At 43.8% G+C, this 25,617-nt stretch overlaps 1 protein-coding gene across 1 annotated transcript in view; it reads right to left on the reverse strand.

The window, feature by feature from the left end:
- The window catches only part of LOC115470428 (splicing factor 3B subunit 3), a 210,377-nt gene that overhangs the window by 102,423 nt on the left and 82,337 nt on the right, over window positions 1–25,617 (reverse strand). The window contains exon 8 of the mRNA XM_030203606.1: window positions 3,676–3,830. Coding sequence (XP_030059466.1) covers window positions 3,676–3,830 — 155 coding nt within the window. The remainder of the gene's footprint in view (window positions 1–3,675; window positions 3,831–25,617) is intronic.

Raw genomic sequence — 25,617 nt, forward strand, 5'->3', positions numbered from 1 at the left:
GAAAAATGGTGTAGCCTGAGGCCTTTTGGAAAAAGATAGATCAAGCAGATTTGATGGGCCTAGAAATTGTAATCAAAAGGCAGAACCGCTAAGTGGCCGCAGAGGATAACTCCAGGTGGGTGATAGACGTTCCGTGACACTAGGCCAGTGATACTGTATGTTGTACCCATTTGTGGTTCTTCCAGTTTAGTCTCCACCAGTTCAGTGTTAGCACCTGAGTTGCCTGGTTGTCAGCTGTTAAGTCACTGTATAGATCCAATACCTGTGTTTTGGTAGGAGAGTGAGCAGCTGTGGTAGTGCAATGAGAGTCCATCTGGGTCAGTCACTTGTTGTGGGCGCGTTCCACAGCCAGATCATGTTGAGAATTACTATGTCTTAAGGACAGTCATTTCATGCTTGGCAAAGTTTTAGGTTCAGTCTAGGGCCTGTTCAAATCTTGTGCTTGCCCTAGGGTTCTAGCTTCTCAGAAGATTGCCTTGACTAGGAGCATTAGTTCCAGCAGCAGTTTACTAGCCTGCTGATTTCTTTGCAGCTTATGGTGTTGGGAAGATTTCTAGCAATTCTCCCAGTGGTGCTGCTAGTGAGATTACCTCATGGTTGGTGATGCTACATTCTTTAGTCCCTTGGCGTAGTTTTGAACTTTCCAGGTTTTATTTATTTATTTAGGGGGGGGGGGGGGGTCGCATGGTTCAGAGTCCTCTCGCTTAGAGCGTTGTGCTCTGGCCTTGTGGTAGGTTTTCTAATATTGCTTCCAGGTCTCATCCTAGATTGTATGCTAACATAAGTACATAAGTAATGCCACACTGGGAAAGACCAAAGGTCCATCGAGCCCAGCATCCTGTCCACGACAGCGGCCAATCCAGGCCAAGGGCACCTGGCAAGCTTCCCAAACGTACAAACATTCTATACATGTTATTCCTGGACCTGTGGATTTTTCCCAAGTCCATTTAGTAGTGGTTTATGGACTTGTCCTTTAGGAAACCGTCTAACCCCTTTTTAAACTCTGCTAAGCTAACCGCCTTCACCATGTTCTCCGGCAACAAATTCCAGAGTTTAATTATGCATTGGGTGAAGAAATATTTTCTCTGATTTGTTTTAAATTTACTACACTGTAGTTTCATCGCATGCCCCCTAGTCCTAGTATTTTTGGAAAGCGTGAACAGACGCTTCACATCCACCTGTTCCATTCCACTCATTATTTTATATACCTCTATCATGTCTCCCCTCAGCCGTCTCTTCTCCAAGCTGAAAAGCCCTAGCCTTCTTAGTCTTTCTTCATAGGGAAGTCGTCCCATCCCCGCTATCATTTTAGTCGCCCTTCGCTGCACCTTTTCCAATTCCACTATATCTTTCTTGAGAGGCGGCAACCAGAATTGAACACAATACTCAAGGTGCGGTCGCACCATGGAGCGATACAATGGCATTATAACATCCTCACACCTGTTTTCTATACCTTTCCTAATACCCAACATTCTATTCGCTTTCCTAGCCGCAGCAGCAATCTGAGCAGAAGGTTTCAGTGTATTATCGACGACACCCAGATCCCTTTCTTGGTCCATAACTCCTAACGTGCTTGGTTCTTCAGGTCCAATTTCTTCATCTATATTTTGGCATTTTCAATAGTGTTGCTTTTTTTCGTTTCAAGGAACATGGCAGCTATAAATCTCCAGTGGTAGCATGCACACTGCCTCTGATCCATGAGGCTAGGGGGCAATGGGTCCTCTTGGGATGCTTAAATTCAGAAGATAGTCACCTTGACAAGAAGGTGGGCATCAGGGCCTGGTCTTCATTCCACCTGGGTCCCTTAGAGCTTTGTTACATCCCACTCATTATCTGGATTGGTTCAGCAGCGTGATAAAACACTGTTTCCTCTAAGCTGAGCGGGAGGGTCTCCAACAGAATTGCTGCCAGTGGAGGGTGGTGCTTCAATATTGTTTTTTCAATCACTAGGGACAGGCAGGTTCCCTGGAGTCCTTGAGAGCATGCCTGTCCCTCACTATTGAAAATGTGATGGTGAAACAGCACCCCCCACTGACAGGGCTATAGGTAGAAGACTCCCGCTCAGCTTAGAGGGAACAATGGTGATAAAGAAGACGAAATTTGCACTTACCCGCTAATTTTATTTCCTTGAGTCCTGCTACAACAGTTCAGGACCTGACCAGGAAGACTACAACTGGACTTTTACCCTTGGTATGGTCCAGCAATTGAGAGGCCCTCTCAGGTTTTTGCTAATGGCAGTCAAAGGAAGAGCGTTTCCCTAGTTCTGAGAGGGCTAAGGTGTTAATTAGTTCCTAATCTTTTATAATTTCTTTTACCAATTAAAGGTTTTACAAGGGAAAGCAATTAGGTAATTTGTCAATTCTGCTGGACACATTGGTTTCCCGTGGAGAGAGAGAGTGCCAACCCTTCTCTCTAGCTTAAACCAGGAAATACTCTGCTTTTTATAGGTGCCCTCAGGATATGGATAATATGACAGTAGATATACCTGATTGGATCTATGCTAATGTCATGGTTACCACTGATTGGCTCATGCTAATGAGTAGCTTCTATCTTGCTAACATGGTTTTGTCTTTAGCTCGCTTGACCACAAGCAAGACCCTGAATCCAGCTACACCTTTCCTTTCTCACACCATGGCTGACCACAATCCTGCTCACAGGAAAGTCTCCCTCCCCTCTTGGACAGCTAGTTCCCTATTTTCTTTGCACCTGGCATGACTCACTCATTTCTCAACTTGTTTTTCTAACTTACATTTTGTGCTGAAATCCTCCATTTTGTTTCCATATCTATTGACCTAACTTTTCCTAATTTAGCTTATTTAGGCCTCAATCCGGGCTACAAACTAGGCCATACTTTTCCAGTAAGCTCCCAGTTATGTCAACCATCAGATTTCTGACTCAGCCAAGGTCTGTAATGGCCTGAGCTCTATGACTGGGCCCGCCACCATTCCAGTGGGGGAGGGGGGGGGGGGTCTCTGGCTGTACCATAATTATACAGCCTCTAAAATGCTTCTCTATATTGTTACTCAATGGTGCTGCTACATTAAACAGTACCAAAGTCCCAGAAAAAAAATAAAATCCAAAAGCAAACGTCCCTACAGCTAACCCAGTTTAGTTTACACTTATTAGAACTGTTCTCTGGGGTCTTCAAGGCACCAACAAGAAAGAAGCACAAACAGCTGCAGCAAATCACAGGTCCAAACATGAAAGTAGCAACACAAACCAGTGGCCACAGATCTATATAAAACTTTATTAGAAAAGTCTCTACTCAGGATGGGATGTTGGCTTGACTAAAATTCCCTTGTACCCTCACTGAATCTGGCTGACAGGCAACCACCCTTGTGCAGTATTAATTCTAATTGTGATTCAGTAATAAACACAATACAGGAAGGACTGGAAAGGGATGTTCTTACTGTACCTGGTCAGTGTATAAAATTGATGTTTTTTTTTCCCCACTGCTATATAGCTGTTATACAGAATATGTTGTAGCAAAAGTACAGCATCCAGAGCTCAGTATGAATTTTTTTTAGCTACCATATTGCAGAACTGGATACGCTAGGTGAAATACATTTATCAAACCCTATAACATTATTCTCTGCATAACTTTCTCATGAGAAAGCCATAAAACCAAACTTAAATCTAGGTGGCAGGTTTATACTGGTTGCTCACTGTGCTTACCTCAGTGTGTTTGTGGAAATGGCCACAATACCCTCTGGACACTGCTCTGAGGCAAAGCCTGATGCAAACTCTAGCGTCTCATAGGAGAGGGGTGTTAGATGAAAGCGAGACTGATAGGCATAACTCAGCCATGAGCGGCTTGACATAGCCAGCACCTGTGTAACAGGAAAAGAAGCAATATGTTCAGCAGCAAGTACGGAAGGAAAACAATCCAGGATAATTTATATATAATAAGTCAAATACCAAAAAAACGAGGAGTGAAGTTTAAAACAACACAAATACACAAAAAAATCTCCACTAATACCAGTGCAGAGATTTTCAAATGTCTTGCAGTAGCTTATTAATTTGATTATAAATTTTTAAACTTTTTCTAAAAAATTGGGAGGAAAAAGCCTCAGAGAACATTGGGTGTTTGTGCATTCAAAAACCTCAATTTATCATTCATAGGCTTAAAAATCTCCAAAACGAAGGCAAGATGGCAAAGGAGAGGAAGTCCTGAGGAACGCTCCGGACCACGTACCCTATAAATCCTCAAAAACGAGTTTCTTCTCTAACCCTAACATGCCTAAAAGGAGGGGTAGGCAGAGAACCGGACCCACGATTTCTGCCTCGCCGGTACCTGGTACTCTGGAACGCTTCTTGGTTCCGGGAACGATGTCGGGAGCGGGAGCCCTGCAGACGGGGAATGCGGGGAGAGGAGAACTGCATCCCCGTCAAGAGTTAGACACCACGTTAAGCCCCAAACAGAGAATGGCTCCTCCCATGCCGGCAGACACGCCGAGGAGGGACCGGGAAGCCCCAGGTTCCCAAGTGGCGATAGGGTCTCCCGGAACGGGACCCAACCCGGAAGTAAGTCTGCCGATGGAAACTGCACAGTCTGTGCAGGAATTGAGTGGAAGAGAGGCCTTGACCGAGGATCAACGTACGAGGAAAGTAGGCTTAACAGAGGGAACTTTTCAAATGGATTTACCAAGTAAGTCTGCTTTAGGAGAAAAGCCAGATAACATTACTTTAGAAGTTATATGGGAAGCTCTGAAGAGCCTGGAACATTCTTTATCTCAAAGAATTTCTTCTATGTGTGAACAATCTCAGATCTCTTTAAATAAAATACCAATATTGGAGACAAAAATCCAAACTTTGGAAACTTTAACGGAGAACAACTCAAAGGAAACACAAACTATTCAACAAATTCAAGCTAACCTGATAAAAGAAAATTTATATTTCCAGAATAAGACAGAAAATTTGGAAAATGCTCAGCGAGCTAATACGCTAAGATTGATAAATTTCCCAAAGCAACCCATGATAGCACCTGCAATAACTTTCAAAAAATATATGACTGGAATTTTGGAAATACCAGAAAAAGCATACCCCCCAATATCAAAAATTTATTATCTATTACCTTATAAGAAAAGAGAACAAGTACAAGTGGAGGGTCAAAGACCTGAAACATCCTTTGATGTTTTGGATTTAAACTTAACGCAAATGTTGGAAGATGATAACTTAGGTTTGGTACCAATGACTTTAATTGTTTCCTTTGTGCTACAACCGGACAGAGATTGGATCCATAAACAGCTTTTCCTCGTCGATGTCACCTTTTCATGAACTATAAGATAAGAATGTTTCCGGATGTTTCTAAGGCAACCCAAAGAAGGCGTAAAGAATTTCTTAAGTTACGCTCTAAGGCTTCTCAACTAGGCGCACTTTACTGGTTAAATTTCCCATGTAAATGCGTGTTAAAATTGAATGCTGTTAAATATGTTTTCTTTGATCCAATACAACTTAATTCTTTTTTGGACTCTAAAATAGCCTTGTTGCCCTTAGTCCAGTCAAGACCAATAACAACATCTACTCCGTGAAGTAATTAGAAACTCCTGGAACTTCCTCTCTTGTCCCTATTTCAAGATAAGAATTTTCAATTATATCAATTATAATTTTATTATAATTAAATGTTTATTTATTTATTTATTGCATTTGTATCCCACATTTTCGAGACAGGCCTCCATTGTAGTGGACTATAGATGGCTAAATGCAGAAATATTTACGTTCTATATTGTAAAATTTAAATATTAACTTTGATTTTCCTATTGACATATAGATAAACAATGTAGGATGTAAAATGTGATGTTAAGTTTCCCAATTTTTGGAAATAATCTTTTCTGAATCAAGATGTATCTTGAAATTATTGTAAAGCTTTAAAATAAATAATTTAAAAAAAAAAAACACCTCCAAAACTTAATAGAAACATTTTTAAAAAATTTATATTAACAAACCCTTGGATTCAAGGTTATAAGACCCTGGTTCTACGTGATGTCAATGCTTTACCAGATCATCAATGTTTGGGGAAACGTAATCTTTCTCAGAATGAATGGAGGGCTTTAAAGAATTTATAATCAAACGATCAGATAGTAATAAAAAAAGCTGAAAAAGTGGAGCAATAGTTCTGTTGAATAGATCTGATTACATCGGAGAAATGTATCAGCAATTACATAATGAATCAGATTATACTGAACTTCTTGGTGACCCAACTGTTGACCTCAAAAATGTTAGTTCAGAAATGGCAGCCGGTCTCCAAAGAGAATGTTCAACTATAAAGGACTTCCTCTTTTAAATCAAAAACATCCAAAGACTCTTTTGATTTATATATTGCCAAAAATACATAAGACTCTAGATAATCCTCCTAGAAGACCAAATGTTTTGCATAAAGACTCTTTTGGAGCCTTTGTCCGTTTTTGCGGACCATTTTTTGTGTCCATTAGTAGAGAGGTCCACCTTTTATGTACGTGATTCCACTCAGTTTTTGAATCTTTTAAGTGCTGTATCTTTCAAGGATGAGGGTGAGGTTTTATTAGTGCACTTGATGTGACTTCTCTGTACATGGTCACTCCACAGACTGACGCTTTAACTGTGCCAGAACAATTTCTAGAGCAGAGATATGATACTCACAAGTTCCCACTACATTTTTAATACAATTGATCAAAATTGCTGTGACAAAAAATTTTTTCTACCTCGATGGTCATTTTTTTCAACAAGTTTTGGGGGTAGCCATGGGGTCCAAGATGGTATCCTCTGTGGCAAATTTATTTATGACCAGATTCAAAGAAAACTTTGTTTACACTTCTGAATTCTTTGGTCATGTGAAAATTTGGACTAGATTTATTGATGACATATTTATGATCTGGACAAGTACAACTGGTAGACTGGATAAGTTTTTGAAATATCTCAACAGCTGCCATCCAACCATGAAGTTTGTAATGTCGGTCTAGCAGGATAAAATTTCTCTCTTTGATATTAGAAAGGACACAGACTAACACTTTTTTATACTTTGACAGCTGTCATCCGGAAGTGCTGAAGAATAGTCTTCCTCTGTCACAATTGTTTTTTCAATTTGTTTATTAACAGTGTTAGGTTGACATTGTACAAAAACAAAATAATACATCCTCATGGCACTACACCAAGTATCAGACAAACTCCATCTGTGATCTTGATTACAATTTTGGCGAGATCTGGTGCCCCCCCCCTGCTTGTTGGTGTAATACATCGCAACCTGATTGTCTGTTTGAATTAGGATAATTTGGTTGGACAGCCGATCTCTGAAAGCCTTTAGAGCATTTCAGATCGCTCGAAGCTCCAGGAGATTGATCTGAAGACCCGTTTCCTGGAGGGATCAGGCTCCTTGAGTGTAAAGCCCATCTACATGAGCCTCCCACCCCAGGAACAATGCATCTGTCATCAGCACTTTTGTGGCTGGGGTATTTGGAATGGTAATCCCAAGGTCAGATTGGACCGAATTGTCCACCACTGAAGACAGGAAACTTGGATGACATCCTCCAGACCTCCTGTGGCTTGATACCACTGAGAAGCCAGGGTCCATTGAGCAGATCTCAAGTGAAGACGTGCCATTGGTGTAACATACACTGTGAAAGACATGTGGTCCAACAATCTCAACATCTGCTGAGATGTGACCTGCTGCAATGTTCAAACCCTGGATGCGAGGGACAGAAGATTGTCTGCATGCGTCTCCGGAAAATAGGCTCGAACAGTCTGTGTGTCGAGAAGGGCCCCTATGAACTCCAATTGTTGAACAGGTTGGAGATGGGACCTGGGGTAGTTTATTATGAACCCTAGTAGCTCCAGCACCTGAATAGTTTTCTGCATGAACTCCCGAGCACCTACCTCCGAGGTGCTCTTCACCAGCCAATTGTCAAGATAAGGGAACACATGCACTCCCAGTCTGCATAGCGACACTGCGACTACTGCTAGACATTTGGTAAACACCCTGGGAGCTAATGTGAGGCCAAAAGGCAACACGCGGTACTGAAAGTGATGTGTTCCCAGCCGAAATCAAAGATACTATCTGTGAGAAGTATTGGGATGTGTGTATATGCATACTTCAAGTCCAGAGAGCATAGCCAATCGTTCTCTTGAATCATGGGAATAAGGATGCCTAGGGAAACCATCCTGATCTTTTCTCGGACTAGGAATTTGTTCAGGACCCTTAGGTTTAGGATGGGACACATCCTGCCCTGTCTTTTTCTGCACAAGTACCCGGAATAGAATCCCTGCCCTTCTTCCCCTGTTGGAACGGGTTCGACCGAATGGGCCTTCAGAAGGGTGGAGAGTTCCTCTGCAAGTACCTGCTTATGCTGAGAGCTGAATGAATGAGCTCTTGGTGGGCAGTTTGGCGGTTAGGATATCAAACTAAGGGTGTATCCTAACTGGACTATTTGAAGAACCCACTGGTCGGAGGTTAAGAGAGGCCACCTTTGTTGAAAATATTTTAACCTCCCCCCAACTGGTAAGTCGTCCGGCATGGACACTCTTATGGTAGCTATACTCTGCTGGAGCAAGTCAAAAGCCCGTCCCTTGCTTTTGCTGGGGAGCAGCAGGGTCCTTGGGCGCACGCTGTTGACGAGAACGAGCACGCTGGGGCCGCAGGAGCGTACCTACACCTAGCATTGGAAGCACTCAGAGACCCACCAAAACACCTCTTAGATGAGGATGTGGTTGCAGAAGGTGCTCGATGGGAGAGAAAAATACATAGCATCAGTGTGATTTTTAATCTTATCAATGAGCTCCTCAACCTTCTCTCTGAAAAGATTATACCCCCGGCAAGGGGCATCTACTACTACTACTACTACTATTAAACATTTCTATAGCGCTACTAGACTTACGCAGCGCTGTACAAATTAACATGAAAAGACAGTCCCTGCTCAACAGAGCTTACAATCTAAATAAGCACATAAGTAATGCCATACTGGGAAAAGACCAAAGGTCCATCGAGCCCAGCATCCTATCCCTGACAGCGGCCAATCCAGGTTAAGGGCACCTGGCAAGCTACCCAAACGTACAAACATTTTACATAAGTTATTCCCGAAATTGTGGATTTTTCCCAAGTCCATTTAGTAGCGGTCTATGGACTTGTCCTTTAGGAAACCGTCCAACCCCTTTTTAAACAACAATAATAATAATAACAATAATAATAACAATAAAACTTTATTTATAACCCGCTATATCTTTAAAAGTCAAAGTGGGGAACAAATCACACACAAAATATAAAAAACAAAGCAATAAAAAATATTTCTTTACACAACAAACTATACAAAAAACTCTACAATACAAATATACATAGTTAATGTTTGCTAATAGACACCATTAAAAACAACATTACTTTGTTTGATAAGGAGCTCCTTTGCATTTTCCATGGGTAGCTTTGTTTAGGTTATATTAACACTAAAATTGTGTTTATTAAACCATATTTGTGCTTTAAACATGTATTAATCCTTTTAACGTGTTGATGCCTGAGGTAGTACTAGTGCAGTTAGTAAATAGACCTCCTAATTAACTAAAAGTGATACCACAGCTCAGTGGGGATTTCATACTCATGTATGCACTCTGTTTTGACTCCATCTGGAAAGTTTTGTATATGGAAGGTAGACCAGAGGATGTGAGAAGTCTGTGGCAGAGGCTGCTTGGGCTGATTTCCAAGACTGAAATAATCAAGGATGAAGTCAGCAGGGATCAGCAGAGAGGAAATATTCAGAAACAGTAGGATTAAGTAAGAAAGGCTATGATTACTATAAGGTTTATTTTCGAAAGTGATCGCCGGCTATCTTCTGACATAAATTGGGAGATGGCCGGCGATCTCTCAAAAGCGGCCAAATCGGTATAATCGAAAGCTGCTTTTTTGACACCATCGCCGCTTTCCCGTCGCCAAGCCGGCGAAAGTTCAAGGGGGTGTGTCGGCAGCATAGTGAAGGCGGGACATGGGCGGGCATAGGCGTGGCTACCAGATGGCCGGCTTCAGCGCATAATGGAAAAAACAAAAGCGGCGTTAATGAATATTTCACCGGTTTTACTTGGCCTTTTTATTTTCATGACCAAGTCTCAAAAAGGTGCCCCAACTCACCAGATGACCACTGGAGGGAATGGGGGATGACCTCCCCATACTCCCCCAGTGGTCACCAACCCCCTCCCACACTAAAAAATTACAAATAAAAACCTTTCTTGCCAGCCTGTATGCTAGTCTCAAATGTTATACCCAGCTCCCTGACAGCAGTATGCAGGTCCCTAGAACAGTTTTTGTTGGTTGCAGTGGACTTCAGGCAGGTGGACCCAGGCCCATCCCCCCCTGCCTGTTACACTTGTGGTGGTAAGTGTTGAGCCCTCCAAATCCCACCAAACCCCACTTTACCCACATGTAGGTGCCCCCTTCACCCATAAGGGCTATGGACGTGGTGTAGAGTTGTGGGTAGTGGGTTTTAGGGGGGATTTGGGGGTCTCAGCACCCAAGGTAAGGGAGCTATTTGTATATATATTTTTTTAATTTTTAGAAGTGCCCCCTAGGGTGCCCGGTTGGTGTCCTGGCATGTCAGGGGGACCAGTGCACTACAAATGCGGGCTCCTCCCATGACCAAATGCCTTGGATTTCGCCAGCATTTTTTTCCATTATGGCCGAAAACCGAGGCCGGCCATCTCAACCCCGGCAAACTCTGACATTTGGCCGGGCCCAACCGTATTATTGAAGAAAAAGATGGTCAACCATCTTTTTTGAAAATACGGTTGGCTCTGCCTGCCTGCAGAATAGATCAAGAGCTTCCAGCATAAATTGGACAGACGAACAGACAGCTAGGGGTAGGCCCCACTCGATCTGCCCGCCCTATACTGCTGAGCCTCCCTAAACCGTCCCCGAGCGGAACTAGTTCTGGCCCCTGCCTTGAACCGAAAATCTGGAAGCCATAGAACCTTGGTATCACTAAGACCTCACACTAACTTGTCCAAATCTTCTCCAAAGAGCATAGCTTCCTTAAGTGGCAGAGACCCACAACCATAGCCATATTTTTTGTCTGAAGTACGCAACAAATCATAAAATGCCTCAGACAAAAAGGATGAACCCATGTCCAAGTTGCCATCCTCTGCTGGACCAAATGGTCCAGGTCAGAAACACGCAGTCATGAGAGCTTGTGCATTGCTATACCCTGGGCAGAGGTTCTGGATGCCACGTCAAAAGTGTCGTAAGTGCCCCTGCCCAAAAACTTGCAACACACCTTCTGCTGTTTGACCAACTAGCGAAAAGGCTCAGCCTGCTCTGGAGGGGGCATGTCAACCAAGTCAGACAGCTTTGTTACCAAGTTCCACAAGTAGATGCTCGTGAACAGCTGGTATGACTGATACATCTTCCTCTCAAAACAGTCCAAGGTTCTAGCTTCTCTGCCTGGGGAAGCCGAAGCATAGTCTCTAGTACTCTTGGCTCTCTTGGAGTTGTTGGGTAACTGAGACCTCACCAACCCAGGTTCCCTGTGGATCTGATATTGTGTATCTATCTTCTTGGGAACCTCAGGGACAGAGAGGACGCCCAGTTCCGCACGAGGACTGCCTTGAGTACCTCGTGCAGAGAAGCAGTCATTCCCTCCTTAGGTGGAGAGGTGTAGTCCAGGACCACGAGCATCTTAGCCCTCCACTTCTATGGGGAATGGTATGGCCTCAGCCATTTCCCATACAAAAGAGATGAATGAGAAGCTCAGAGGTGGAGATAGCCTTTTCTCAGGAGGAGGGGAAGGTTCAGAAGGGATCCCATAGGACTTATCGGAGGAAAAGTACCTGGGAACGCTCGTGGGAGTCAGAGGAGGCTCTGACTACCACGAGCGTTCCTCCTAGGTATCGGACAGCACTTCCTTCAGGGATATCCTAGACCGGGCCCGCCTCGAGAACTGAGTCGAGAAGGTGGCTCCTGCCTCGACTCTGGCAAAGATTCCTCCACAGACGTCAAAAAAGAACCGGCCTGGGAGGCAACCGACACTGGGGCTGCAAGCAACGCTGGTGCTAGATGCCGCACTATGGGCTGAAGGGCAGACGTGGCTTCAGCAGAAGGCATGGCAGGCGCAAGCACCCCTGATGCCGATGCAGACCGATGCAGTAAGCCCTCCAAAAGCTCTCGGAGCAAGGCCCAGGATACGCTCGTCGAAAGCTGCCATCGGTAAAGGCTGTGGGGCTGGTTGGAGATCAGGTTGCAGAAGCGCCTGGTGCATGGGAGCAGGATCTCGGCTGCTGGAAGATGCACGTATCGGTACCTCTTGAATGGAGGGGGAGCAGTCCTCCCAGTGTCGACATTTCTCGGGGGCCAGATCCCTTGGTGCCTTGGAGATCCCGGCATCTTGTGTCGAAGGAGATCGGTGTCTGTGCTTCTTGGCCTTTGCCCGATGCATCTCATCCAAGCTCCTCGGTGCCGACGTTGAATCCTCCCATCGCCTCGGGGTTGGGTCTGAAAAAGGCCGGTCCTGAGGGGCCTCCACAGCAGGAGGCCTTGAGATAGGTGGAGACCCATTCGACGCCTCACTGCTCCCAGTAGCTATCCCTACCTCAACTCCAGATGTCGATACCTCCCTCGACGCTGAAGGACCGGACCGAGCTCCAAAACGTTTCTCTCTCTGAGCCTCTCGGGAAATTTCTGTTCTTTTCTTCATACGAAGACAAAGGACACAATTTGCCGGGCTATGGTTGGGCCCAAGACACTGAATACATCAAGAATGTGTATCAGTACCCAAGATTGTCCGGCTGCACCAAGTAACATAGTAGATGACGGCAGAGCAAAACCTGTATGGTCCATCCAGTCTGCCCAACAAGATAAACTCATATGTGCTACTTTATGTGTATACCTGACCTTGATGTGCTACTTTATGTGTATACCTGACCTTGATTTGCATCTGCCATTTTCAGGGCACAGACCGTAAAAGTCTGCCCAGCACTAACCTCGCCTCCCACCACCAGCTCCACCACCCAATCTCCACTAAGCTTCTGAGGATCCAGTCCTTCTGAACAGGATTCATTTATGTTTATCCCACGCATGTTTGAATTCCGTTGCTGTTTTCATCTCCACCACCTCCCAAGGGAGGGCATTCCAAGTATCCACCACTCTCTCCGTTAAAAAATACTTCCTGGCATTTTTCTTGAGTCTGCCCCCGCCCCCTTCAATCTCATTTCATGTCCTCTAGTTTTACCGCATTCCCATCTATGGAAAAGGTTCATTTGCGGATTTTTACCTTTCAAATATTTGAATGTCTGTATCATATCACCCCTCTTTCTCCTTTCCTCCAGGGTATACATGTTCAGGTCAGCAAGTCTCTCCTCATATGTCTTGTAATGCAAATCCCATACCATTTTTGTAGCTTTTCTTTGCACCGCTTCAATTCTTTTTACATCCTTAGCAAGTTACGGCCTCCAAAACTAAACACAATACTCCAGGTGGGGCCTCACCAACGACTTATACAGGGGCATCAACACCTCCTTTCTTCTGCAGGTCACACTTCTCTCTATACAGTCTAGCAACCTTCTAGCTACGGCCACCGCCTTGTCACACTGTTTCGTCGCCTTTAGATCCTCAGATACTATCACCCCAAGATCCCTCTCCCCGTCCGTACATATCAGACTCTCACCGCCTAACGCATACGTCTCTTGTGGATTTCTACTCCCCAAGTGCATCACTTTGCATTTCTTCGCATTGAATTTTAATTGCCAAACCTTAGTCCATTCTTCTAGCTTCCTCAGATCCTTTCTCATGTTTCCCACTCCCTCCCGGGTGCCCACTCTGTTACAAATCTTAATATCATCCGCAAAAGGCAAACTTTACCTTCTAACCCTTCGGCAATGTCACTCACATATATATTGAACAGAATCGGCCCCAGCACCGATCCCTGAGGCACTCCAATACTCAGCTTTCCCTCATCCGAGCAAATTCCATTAACCACCACCCTCTGGCGTCTGTCCGTCAACCAGTTCCTATTCCAGTTCACCACGTCGGGTCCTATCTTCAGCCTGTCAAGTTTATTCAAGAGCCTCCTGTGGGGAACCGCGTGAAAAGCTTTGCTGAAATCTAAGTAGATTACGTCTATAGCACATCCGTGATTCAATTCTCCGGTCACCCAGTCAAAGAATTCAATGAGATTTGTTTGGCACGATTTACCTTTGGTAAAACTATGTTGTCTCGGATCTTGCAACTTATTGGCTTCCAGGAAATTCACTATCCTTTCCTTCAGCATCGCTTCCATTACTTTTCCAATAACCGAAGTGAAGCTTACTGGCCTGTAGTGTCCAGCTTCTTCCCAATCACCACTTTTGTGAAGAGAGACTACATCCGCCGTTCTCCAATCCCACGGAACCTCTCCCGTCTCCAAGGATTTATTACACAAATCTTTAAGAGGACCCGGCAAAACCTCTCTGAGCTCCCTCAATATCCTGGGGTGGATCCCGTCCGGGCCCATGGCTTTGTCCACCTTTAGATTTTCAAGTTGTTCATACACACTCTCTTCCGTGAACGGTGCTATATCCACTCCATTCTCGTATGTACTTTTGCCACTCAATTGTGGTCCTTCTCCAGGATTTCCTTCTGTGAAAACAGAAAAAAAAGTATCTATTTAGCAAATTTGCTTTTTCTTCATCATTATCTACATAGCGGTTCGCAGCATCTTTCAGTCTCACAATTCCCTTTTTAGTCTTCCTTCTTTCACTAATATACCTGAAGAAATTTTTGTCACCTCTCCTTACCTTTCTAGCCATTTGTTCTTCCGCTTGTGCTTTCACCAGACGTCTCTCTCTCTTGGCTTCTTTCAGTTTCATCCAGTATTCCTCTCTGTGTTCCTCTTCTTGAGTTTTTCTGTATTTCAGGAACGCCAACTCTTTAGCCTTTATTTCTCAGCCACTTGCTTGAAGAACCATATCTGTTTCCCTTTTCTCTTGCTTTTATTTACTTTCCTTACATAAAGGTTTGTGGCCATATTTATAGCTTCTTTCAGCCTGGACCACTGTCCTTCCACTTCTTGTTCGTCCTCCCAGCCCATCAGCTCCTTCCTCAGGTATTCCTCCATTGTACTAAAGTCAGCACGCTTGAAATCCAGGACTTTGAGTTTTGAGTTGCCACCCTCCACTTCAGCTGTCATATCAAACCAAACCGTTTGATGGTCACTGCTGCCCAGGTGGGCCCCCACTCGGACATTTGACACACTATCCCCATTTGTGAGCACCAGATCGAGCGTCGTTCCCTCCCTCCCTCCCTCGTGGGTTCCGTCACCATTTGTCCGAGCACAGCACATTGAAAAGCATCCACGATCTCTCTACTTCTTTCCGATTCCGCAGATGGAACCTTCCAATCTACATCCGGCAGATTGAAATCTCCCAGTAATCTCTCTCTTCTTTCCCATCTTTTGAATATCTGCAACCAGATCTTTATCTAGTTCCTTCAATTGTGTCAGAGGTCTGTAGACAACACCCACATGGACAGAGGATCTATCATCTCTTTTTAAGGTGATCCATATTGCTTCTTCCTTTCCCCAGGTCCCTGTCATTTCAGTTGTTGCGATATCATTTCTCACATACAGAGCTACTCCTCCACCTTTACGACCATCTCTATCCTTCCTAAATATAGCCTGGTATGTTTGCATCCCATTCATGGGAACCATTGATCCATGTCTCTGTGACTGCAACGTCTAAGTCTGCCTCCAACATCAGGGCTTGAAGGTCATGAACTTAATTGCTTAGACTGCGAACATTTGTAGTCATCGCTTTCCATCTACATATCTGTGGAATTTTTTTCTTCTGTTTAATTTGTTGTTTAGTCTCATTTCCTGCTGCGTTGGTAAGAAGTGATTTGCTAAGATTGTTGTTTTCATTGCTTTCTTTTCTACTGACACATCTTGTCTTTAGCTTTAAGCTGGGGGTGACCACTTCAAGTGAACTGCCTCCATATGCCACCCCCGCCTTCTAGTTTAAATGCCTAGAAATATATTGTCTGAATTTCTCCCCAAGGATTTTTTTTCCTGCTGCAGTGAGATGAAGCCCATCATTACAGTATAGTCTTTTGTTTTTCCACGTATTGCCCCATCCTCCTATGTACCTAAATCCTGCTTGGTGACACCAGGCTTTGAGCCAGCTATTAAAATTCTCAGTACTTTGCAATCTTTTAAAGCCACTGGGAGTCTTCGATGATATGGATGAGTGGCCTAGTGGTTAGGGTGGTGGACTTTGGTCCTGGGGAACTGAGTTTGATTCCCACTTCAGGCACAGGCAGCTCCTTGTGACTCTGGGAAAGTCACTTAACCCTCCACTGACCCATGTAAGCCGCATTGAGCCTGCCATGAGTGGGAAAGCGCGGGGTACAAATGTAACAAAAATAAAATAAAATAAATAAAATGGCTTCGGCAAAAATAAAGGACTTGATTGTGCCGAAAGAAAAGGCACAAAAATGGGAAGCCAAACCACGCAGGCCTAAGCGTGGCCCGCGACGAAAAATAAAGAAAACTTAAACGCGGCCCCAAAACTAAAACAAAGGATTTTAAAAAATTGTTGAAAGAATAAACAAAAAACACAAAAAAATCGTGAACACAGACACAAGGCTTTTTCCTGGGTGAAAAAAGGTGCAACGGAAAAACTCCGCTGCTCCTCACGCGGAGAAAAAAATCAACTGGGGAGCACAGTCACTCGACGGGTGGGAAGGCACTCCGCGAATGTGCGGTGGGGCGCAGCACGCGCACCAGAAGGCTCTAGCAAGTTTCTTTGCTATCTATTATGCCAGATTCCGGCCCGACGCAGATCGTCGACCCCACTTGTGAGAATAATATAGCCTGCTTGTCCTCGGAGAATGTAGTTTACATCATTTTGTGCCTGTTTTAAGATTTATGTGGGACAAACTATAAGGAAACTGAAGATGTGCTTGACTGAACATTGCAGAGCGTTACATCACCAACAAAGGGAAGCTCAGATAGTGGATCACTGTCTTCAAAATTATCATGCTTTCACTGGTTTGAGATATTTTGCCATAGACAGAATGACAGCTGACATGTGGGGAGGTGACCGTCGCTTGTTTTTGTTACAAAGAGATCATCAATGGATTTATCACCTCAACTCCTTATATCTCATAGATTTGAATGCATGCATTGTATGGAATCATTTTATTAATGTGATTTTTTTTATACTTTAGATTTTGATATTAAGAAGTGGTATCTCCAACCAGAGCTGTCATTTTTACATCCTTGTTTGAAGTTTCTGAGAATAAATGTATTTTCAGGATTTTGATTAGTTGAAGCAGAATATACCACCCATGAAACGCTGAGCCACCATTTGTAAACTGTGCTCAGGTCATGACTGAACTTGGGAGCAGTGAATAACATTTGATGAATTTTGTGATTATATTTATTTTTTATGACATTCTGATTTTGTTTTTTTGCTTTTTTTTATTTCTTTATTCATATATTTCCATATATCATCACAATACATGAATATGCAATCGGCATTTATACAAAAGGCAAAATAAAAAATAAAGAGAAATATCATTAACAGCCTTTCTGTCCACAAGTTTAGGAAATTTTGGAATCCAAGAATTTAGAATTTAAAGTAAAACATATAGCAATAATTAAGGACTAGTGGTTGCAACCTCTGGTTCAGACCCCAGCCTGCATTTAGGGAGGGCACACAACATTCAATTCCACTCTAGCATCTAGAAATTGTTTTAACTGTTTTGGGTCTACAAATTGAAACTGTTTACCCTCAAGCATTACACATTACAATAACAAGGAAAACGTAATATAAAAGTTGCTCCCAGTGCTATCACCCTAGGGCGGAGTTCCAAAAAGGCCCTCCGTCTCATCTGTGTAGGCCTTGAGAGATCAGGAAAAATACGAATTTTTGAGCCCAAAAACAGATTTTCTAAGTGTCTCAAGGAAAGCCTTAATACGGCATTCCTATCAGGCTCCAGCACAAAAGTAACAAGCAGAGTCAACCTCTGAGTAATTATCTCCAATGAACTTTCAAGGAAAGAAGTAAGATCCATTCCTTCCCCTGCTATCGGGGGATTTTCTTCCACCACTCCTGATGTAATAAGCCCGAGTAAGGGGAGGCAGTGAGTCCTTATCCATTCCAAGAATGTCAATCATATATTTTTTAACCATGTCCAAAGGGGAAATTAAAGGCGATTTGGGAAAATTAAGAAACCTGAGGTTTAATCTTCTAGTCTGGTTTTCTAGGTACTCCAATCTTTTATGTAGGAAATTATTATCCTTAACCAAAGCCGTTTCTACAGATCCCATTTCTTGAATTTTAATATTCACAGTCTCCAAAGCTAAGGTTTGCTGTGCAGTCTTTTGCGCCTGAAGCAGGCCAGCCTCAGAAAGAGTCTTTATGTCAGAAGTATTCACTTAAAGTAGTTTGCATAGAAGTGTGAATGCTGTAAATCATATTCCATAGTGACTCTAATGTCAGAGTTGCTGGTCTATTCACACCATTAATGGCTGAAGAAGGGTGAGGTTGATCTTCAACACAAGCAAGTTTAGAAACTATATCCTGAGGCAATACCTTTGAAGCTGATTGTAGCAATAGTTCTCGGCATTGAGATTCAGCCTCCGTTACTGCAGACACTCCCTCAAACAGGTCGGGCTGAGCCCCTTCGGCTTCCTTCCCTGTCAGAGCTGCCAGCAACTCCCCTCCAGGCTGGGGTGGAGCAACTCGTTCCAAGGGGCTCAGGGAAGCCCCGTTTCCATTCTCAATCGACACCGAAGTGCCCAGAGTTGCAGAGGGGGTCGAAAAGCCCTGAGGACCTGGTTGCTGTCTGAAAAATTGCAAAGTTGTCTGCCTGGTCGCTGAAGAAGTCACAGGAGTTGAGGAATGTTCCTTCACTTTTCCCCTCCGTTTCCCCATGCTTAATGAGGCGACAGAGGTGCCGTAGAGGACCTACAAACAGAGCAACTTCCAGGAGCTAACACAGGTGCGTCCATTCACAACGCCATCTTGGAATCGTTTTTTGCTTTCTTACAGCTTGCTTGGTCTAAGGTCATCACCACCTGAGGCAGCAGGTTAGACACCTGAAAACGGTGGCCAGCGTTGGGGTGATCTTTCACTGAATTAAAGTTTGGAGGTTTCTAAGCCTATGAATGATAAATTGAGGTGTTTTGAATGCACAAGTAACACCCGATATTCTCTGAGGCTTTTTTCCTCCAAGTTCTTTTAGAAAAAGTTTAAAAATCGATAATTAAATTAATAAGCTACTGAAAGACATTTGAAACTCTCTGGACTGGTATTAGTGGAGTTTTTTTTGTGTATTTGTGTTACACAGTGTCATTAAATAAAGAGTCAGCTAGTCAATAGAAAGCATGCTAGGGAAATACAAAATTAGTTGGGTTGTATGAGTACAGAAATAACAGTACAATAACCCACAGTACTCAAAGGCTTCCAGATTACACATCTGGAAGCTACATCTGCCTCCCGATAAATGCAGTGCAGTAACAGTGGAGAACAGAGAAAAACACTGCTGGATTTGATCAGCCGATACTAATAAAATCAAAACAAGTTACCACCCCCACACTGTACTGGAAAATGCCACTAAATGCCAGCCTCTAATTTAATGAAATTAAGAACAGAACACACAAGAATTTAGCCAAGATTATGAAAAGTTTAGGTTATATTTCTGGGCTACATCGTTTTCCACTGGATAATGACAGCAGCTTGTTGCTGGCTCTCTATATATTTTCTTGGAGGGAAAGGGGAAGTGGCTTAGTGATGAGAATAACAATTGTAGGTAATTTTATAAGTTAAACGTTTGAGCTTGTGTACTGAATGAGATCAATGCCAATGCTTTGGTGCCATTTGCATATTGCCCCCTCATGCCTGAAGTCCAAGGACTTTTTCTTGAACATCAAGTAGAATGGAGTGCCTTACTTTTCTTCGGCCTCTTCTTGGATACCAACTTTGTGGAGTATGCTTGGCCCTTCAGTGCCATCAAATCACCAGCACTTTGTGTGGCTCCTGGATCCTTTGGCACTGAAGAGGGGTACTGAGCTTTGAAGCCCTGCAAAGTTGTCAAGGAGATGCAATATTCAGAGCATGAAGGCCCTGGATAAACTGATACACATCATGATATACATTTGCACTATGTCCAAAAAGCACATGCAATTCACAAGATGGCCAATTATGGATGTTTTGTAGCAGGAGCAACACACAAAGTTGCTGCTTTTCCTCTCTCTTATCATATTGGAAAAACATAGCAAAACCAAACACCAACATCACATGAACCAAGACGGAGTCCTGACCAGACACTTGTACTGGAGCTCTGGGGATTACCTCCTGTTTGTTGCTGCTATAACAACTCCACAGCATTTCTTTAGGAATGGGGAAGAGGAAAGCGGGTATTCGCTGAGTTTCCTCAAGCATGGTGAAAGCCCCAGGTTTGAAGCAAGCGACAATGGAAAAGTTCCAAGCTACATCTGGAGTGAATTCTCTATCAGCCATGGCGGAGGATTGTCGTTCTGCAGGCAGTGAAAGCAAGGCTTCACTGGGTGCTGTGTTTAGATCAGCAAGCTCCAACCTGCAGACATAAGCAGCACTGGAGTAGGCAAGGCAGGAGGAAATGTCCTCTTCCACCCCGTCTTTTCACCAGTCAAGGCATCTCCTGTAGTGGTATCTTCTCCTCAGGTTACTGAGGTTATTGCCAGAGGAGCTCAGCCTGGGCAGTAAAGTCTGGACAATCTGTAACCTCAAGGAGATGTAAATGCTATTGCAGATGGTATGAAACTGCTGCAGAAGCCGTCAATAGTTACAATGGATACAATTTGGGACGCACTGCAGGTACTTAACAATTCCTTTTTGAAAGCTTCTATTAAATTTACTGATATAAGCTTCAGTTACCACAACTGTCATTCTTCACTCTTGGTCACTGGAACAAGCAGATGCTAAATTACAATCCTTTGAGGCTAAAATGTCTGAGCTACAAGAATTAGAGTACTGGTGAAGAACTATGTTTATTTGCATAGGAGGATGAAGTTCTTGGAGAATCAAGTCAGAAGAAGTACTCTTAGGTTTTTAAATTTTCCCAAATCTCCATGGGTATCTCCTGAAGGATATGTTACACAAATATTTGTGTGAGATCTTGAAAACGTCTGAAGAATTACTTCCCCCAGTAACAAGAGCTCAATTATCTATCTCTCACAGTATCTTCTAGGTCTAGGAATCAACAGGTGAACAATTCAGGTGTTATGAATATATCAGAATTCTTGGAATACTCTTTGGAAGTAGTAACTCAAAGAACTAAAGTATGGCTATTCCTATGTTCATATAAATATTCCTTTAGTCTCTTAAATATAAGGTCAGTTAGGAACAGGTAGATTTTGTTTAATAACCTTATTTATTGTATATTGTTATTCCATATTCTGCCTGATAGAGTCCTGGTTACAATAGGGGGAGGAGACAATTGATTCAGGCTACTCCCTTGGGTTATACTATGTATTATAAGCATTGTATTAAAAAGACTGAGGGTGGCATAGCACTCGTCTATTCTTCAGCTTTCCCTATTGATGAGATCACAGTCCGAGGAGCACTATGTGCTGAGTCTTTGGTTGTCTGAATACAGTTGCCCATGCCTGTTTACATATTGCTGTTTTCTACCCCGTACTCCCAGTCCAAAAATGGGATCTTCTTTCTGATCAGGCGACCCTCCGGGGGAGGAATGCTGGCTTCGGCCTAACTCCTGGTAAGCCTTTCCTCAGCTGAGAGGTGCCCAGCTCTACCACCGGCTGCCTTTCAGGTGCTTTGGAGGACTTGCAGCTCATTTGCATATCCTGCCTTCTCCGGGGTGACTCCCAGGTCCACTCCTATCCAGTCCGGGCCTCCACTCCAGGGCATTTTTCTTTTTACATTTATTTTCTCACAGTCACTACTTATGGCTCCAGTACACTTTTTCTTCTTGGTACTGTCCCTTCCTAATTTGTTTCTCCATCTTAAACCACTGTACACTGCAGGAACACATTGTCCACCCTCTGTATTCATCATCTCAACATCTCTTTTTTCCTCTTCCTTTTTCTCAGCTCTCAAACTTGAACATCTCCTTCCTTCCATTCATCCATCTCCTATCTGAGTACATCTCGCCTTTGTCGCTCTCGTCGTACCTCTCCTACTCTTCTCCGTACTCTCTTGCTCCTTCTCCTGCTTTCCGCTGGGGACATTAATCCCAATCCTGGTCCTCCACATCGGCTCTCATCCTATTTGTGCAGGTCACACCGTGGTATCTCCAATCTAATTTCTGTTTCTCTCCTCCCCCCTCCTTCCCTGCCTTTCTCTTGTGCTCTGTGGAATGCCCGCTCTGTCTGTAACAAACTTTCCTACATCCATGACCTCTTTATCTCTCATACTCTCCATCTGCTTGCCCTAACTGAAATTTGGCTTTACCCTGAAGACTCTGCTTCAGTCGCGGCCCTATGCCATGGAGGTTATCTTTTCTCCCATACTCCTCGCCCGGTTGGCCGTGGAGGTGGTGTCGGGCTACTACTTTCACCCTCTTGTAGATTTCAACCTCTTCTTCCACCTCAATCTCACTGTTTTTCTTCCTTCGAAGTCCACTCCATCCGCCTATTTGCTCCTCTGTCTCTCCGAGTAGCAGTCATTTATCGACCCCCTGATAAGTCCCTTTCTTCCTTTCTCACTGACTTTGATGCTTGGCTTTCCTCATTCTTAGGGATTTTAACATTCATGCTAATGATCCCTCTGACTCTTATGCTTCGCAGTTCCTTGCTTTAACATCCTCTTTCAATCTTCACCTGTGCTCCACTGCCCCCACTCACCAGAATGGCCACTGTCTTGATCTTATCCTCTCCTCAAACTGCTCACTCTCCAGTTTCTTTGCCTCAACTCTTCCCCTCTCTGACCATCATCTGATAACTTTCACACTTAAACACCCTACTCCCCAGTCCCGTCCAATCTTAACCAATATATTTAGGAATCTTCAGGCTATAACCCTTCTACTCTGTCCTCCAATGTTTCTAATCTCTTCTCTACCACTATGTTATCCAAGTCTGTCAATGAGGCTGTCTCTTCCTATAATACTATTCTCTCCTCTGCTCTGGATACTCTCGCTCCTCCCATTCCCTGTTCTGTAAAACGTACCAAACCCCAGCCTTGGCTGACCTCTAGAATCTGCTACCTACGTTCCTGTGCCCGCTCTGCCGAACGACTTTGGCTGAAATCCCGTGCCCATGCTGACTTCATACATTTCAAATTCTTGCTGACCTCCTCCCAGTCTGCTCTTTTACTTGCCAAACAGGACTATTACATCCAGTTGACAAATTCTCTTGGTTCAAACCCTCGACATCTCTTTGCCACACTGAACTCTCTCCTCAAAGTGCCTTCACCTCCAACTCCCCCTTCACTTTTCCCCCAGACTCTGGCTGAGTACTTTCATGATAAGATTCACAAGATTAAACTTGAATTCTCAACCAGGTCACCTCCACCTCTCCTTCCCTTAGTCCATTCTCTCAACCCTGAAACCCGTCTCCTTTTCTTCCTTTTCCGAAATCACTGACGAGGAAACTACACATCTTATTTCCTCCTCGAAACCAACTACCTGTTCCTCTGATCCTATTCCCACCCATCTACTTAACACTATCTCTCCTACTGTCATCCCTTTTATCTGTCATATCCTCAATCTTTCACTGTCCGCTGCGACTGTTCCTGATGCCTTCAAACATGGCGTAGTCACACCACTCCTTAAAATACCTTCATTGGACCCTACCTATCCTTCCAACTATCGCCCCATCTCCCTCCTCCCTTTCCTATCCAAGATACTTGAATGTGCTGTTCATCACCGTTGCCTTGACTTTCTTTCATCTGAAGCTATTCTTGATCCACTTCAATCTGGCTTTCGCCCCCTTCATTCAACTGAAACAGCACTTGCTAAAGTCTCCAATGATCTGTTCCTGGCCAGATCCAAAGGTCTCTATTCTATCCTCATCCTTCTCGATCTATCTGCTGCTTTTGACACTGTTGATCACAGCCTACTCCTTGATACGTTGTCCTCACTTGGATTTCAGGGCTCTGTTCTTTCCTGGTTTTCTTCTTATCTCTTCCAGCGTACCTTTAGCGTATACTCTAGTGGATCCTCCTCTACTTCTATCCCACTGCCAGTTGGTGTACCTCAGGGATCTGTCCTGGGACCTCTTCTTTTCACCATCTATACTTCTTCCCTTGGTACTCTGATCTCATCCCATGGTTTTCAGTATCATCTTTACGCTAATGACTCCCAGATCTACCTCTCCACACCAGAAATATCAGCAGGAATTCATGCCAAAGTATCAGCCTGCCTGTCTGACATTGCTGCCTGGATGTCTCAGCGCCATCTGAAACTAAACATGACTAAGACTGAGCTTCTCATCTTTCCCCCTAAACCAACCTCTCCTCCTCCCCCATTCTCTATTTCTGTGGATAACACTCTCATCCTTCCTGTCTCATCAGCTCGTAAACTTGGGGTCAACTTTGACTCCTCCCTCTCCTTCTCTGCATATATTCAGCAGACTGCTAAAACCTGTCGTTTCTATAATATCACCAAAATTCGCCCTACCAGAACCATCATCCACACTCTTATCACCTCTCGCTTAGACTATTGCAACTTGCTTCTTACAGGTCTCCCACTTACCCATCTCACTCCTCTTCAATCTGTTCAAAATTCTGCTGCATGACTAATATTCTGCCAGTGTTGTTATGCTCATATTAGCCCTCTGAAGTCACTTCACTGGCTTCCTATCCGTTTCCGCATACAGTTCAAACTCCTCTTATTGACCTATAAGTGCATTCACTCTGCAGCTCCTCAGTACCTCTCCACTCTCATCTCTCCCTACATTCCTCCCCGGGAACTCCGTTCACTGGGTAAATCTCTCTTATCTGCACCCTTCTCCGCCACTGCTAACTCCAGACTCCGTTCCTTTTATCTTGCTGCACCATATGCCTGGAATAGACTTCCTGAGCTGGTACGTCAAGCTCCATCTCTGGCCGTCTTCAAATCTAAGCTAAAAGCCCACCTTTTTGATGCTCCTTTTAACTCCTAACCCTTATTCACTTTGTTCAGATCCCTTATTTTATCATCCTCACTTTAATATTCCCTTATCTCGTTTGTCCTGTTTGTCTGTCCTAATTAGATTGTAAGCTCTGTCGAGCAGGGACTGTCTCTTCATGTTCAAGTGTACAGCGCTGCGTACGTCTAGTAGCGCTTTAGAAATGATAAGTAGTAGAGTGAAATTTTCATCATCTAATGTATATTTTTTAGTCTTAGGGGAGTTTCATTCTTTGTAATAACCCTCAAAACTCTAAGGAGAGCAATTTTTGTAATAAATTAGCTGCACTCTTTTCAGGTGGCTCAATCACCCACGCACATAACTGGCCATATTATCAACTTGACTCCGCCCCCCCCCCCCCCCCCCCCCCCCAGGAAATTGGTCTGTTGGGCTGATTAATGCTCTTACACAGCCTGCCTCATGATAAGATCATCATTTGATCCTTTACACTCACAATTTCCCTGTTGCTGCTCTTTCATGTCAAGAAACAAAAGTACAGGTGAGAAATGTAAAGAACCTCAATCATGACCAACAGGTGGAAAAATGCCAACTGCTTCCTAGTGCATTCCACTTCTTGCCCCTAGAAGCCAGA

This window comes from Microcaecilia unicolor, chromosome 5 (assembly GCF_901765095.1).
Source record: "Microcaecilia unicolor chromosome 5, aMicUni1.1, whole genome shotgun sequence".
In the NCBI taxonomy this organism is placed as follows: domain Eukaryota; kingdom Metazoa; phylum Chordata; class Amphibia; order Gymnophiona; family Siphonopidae; genus Microcaecilia; species Microcaecilia unicolor.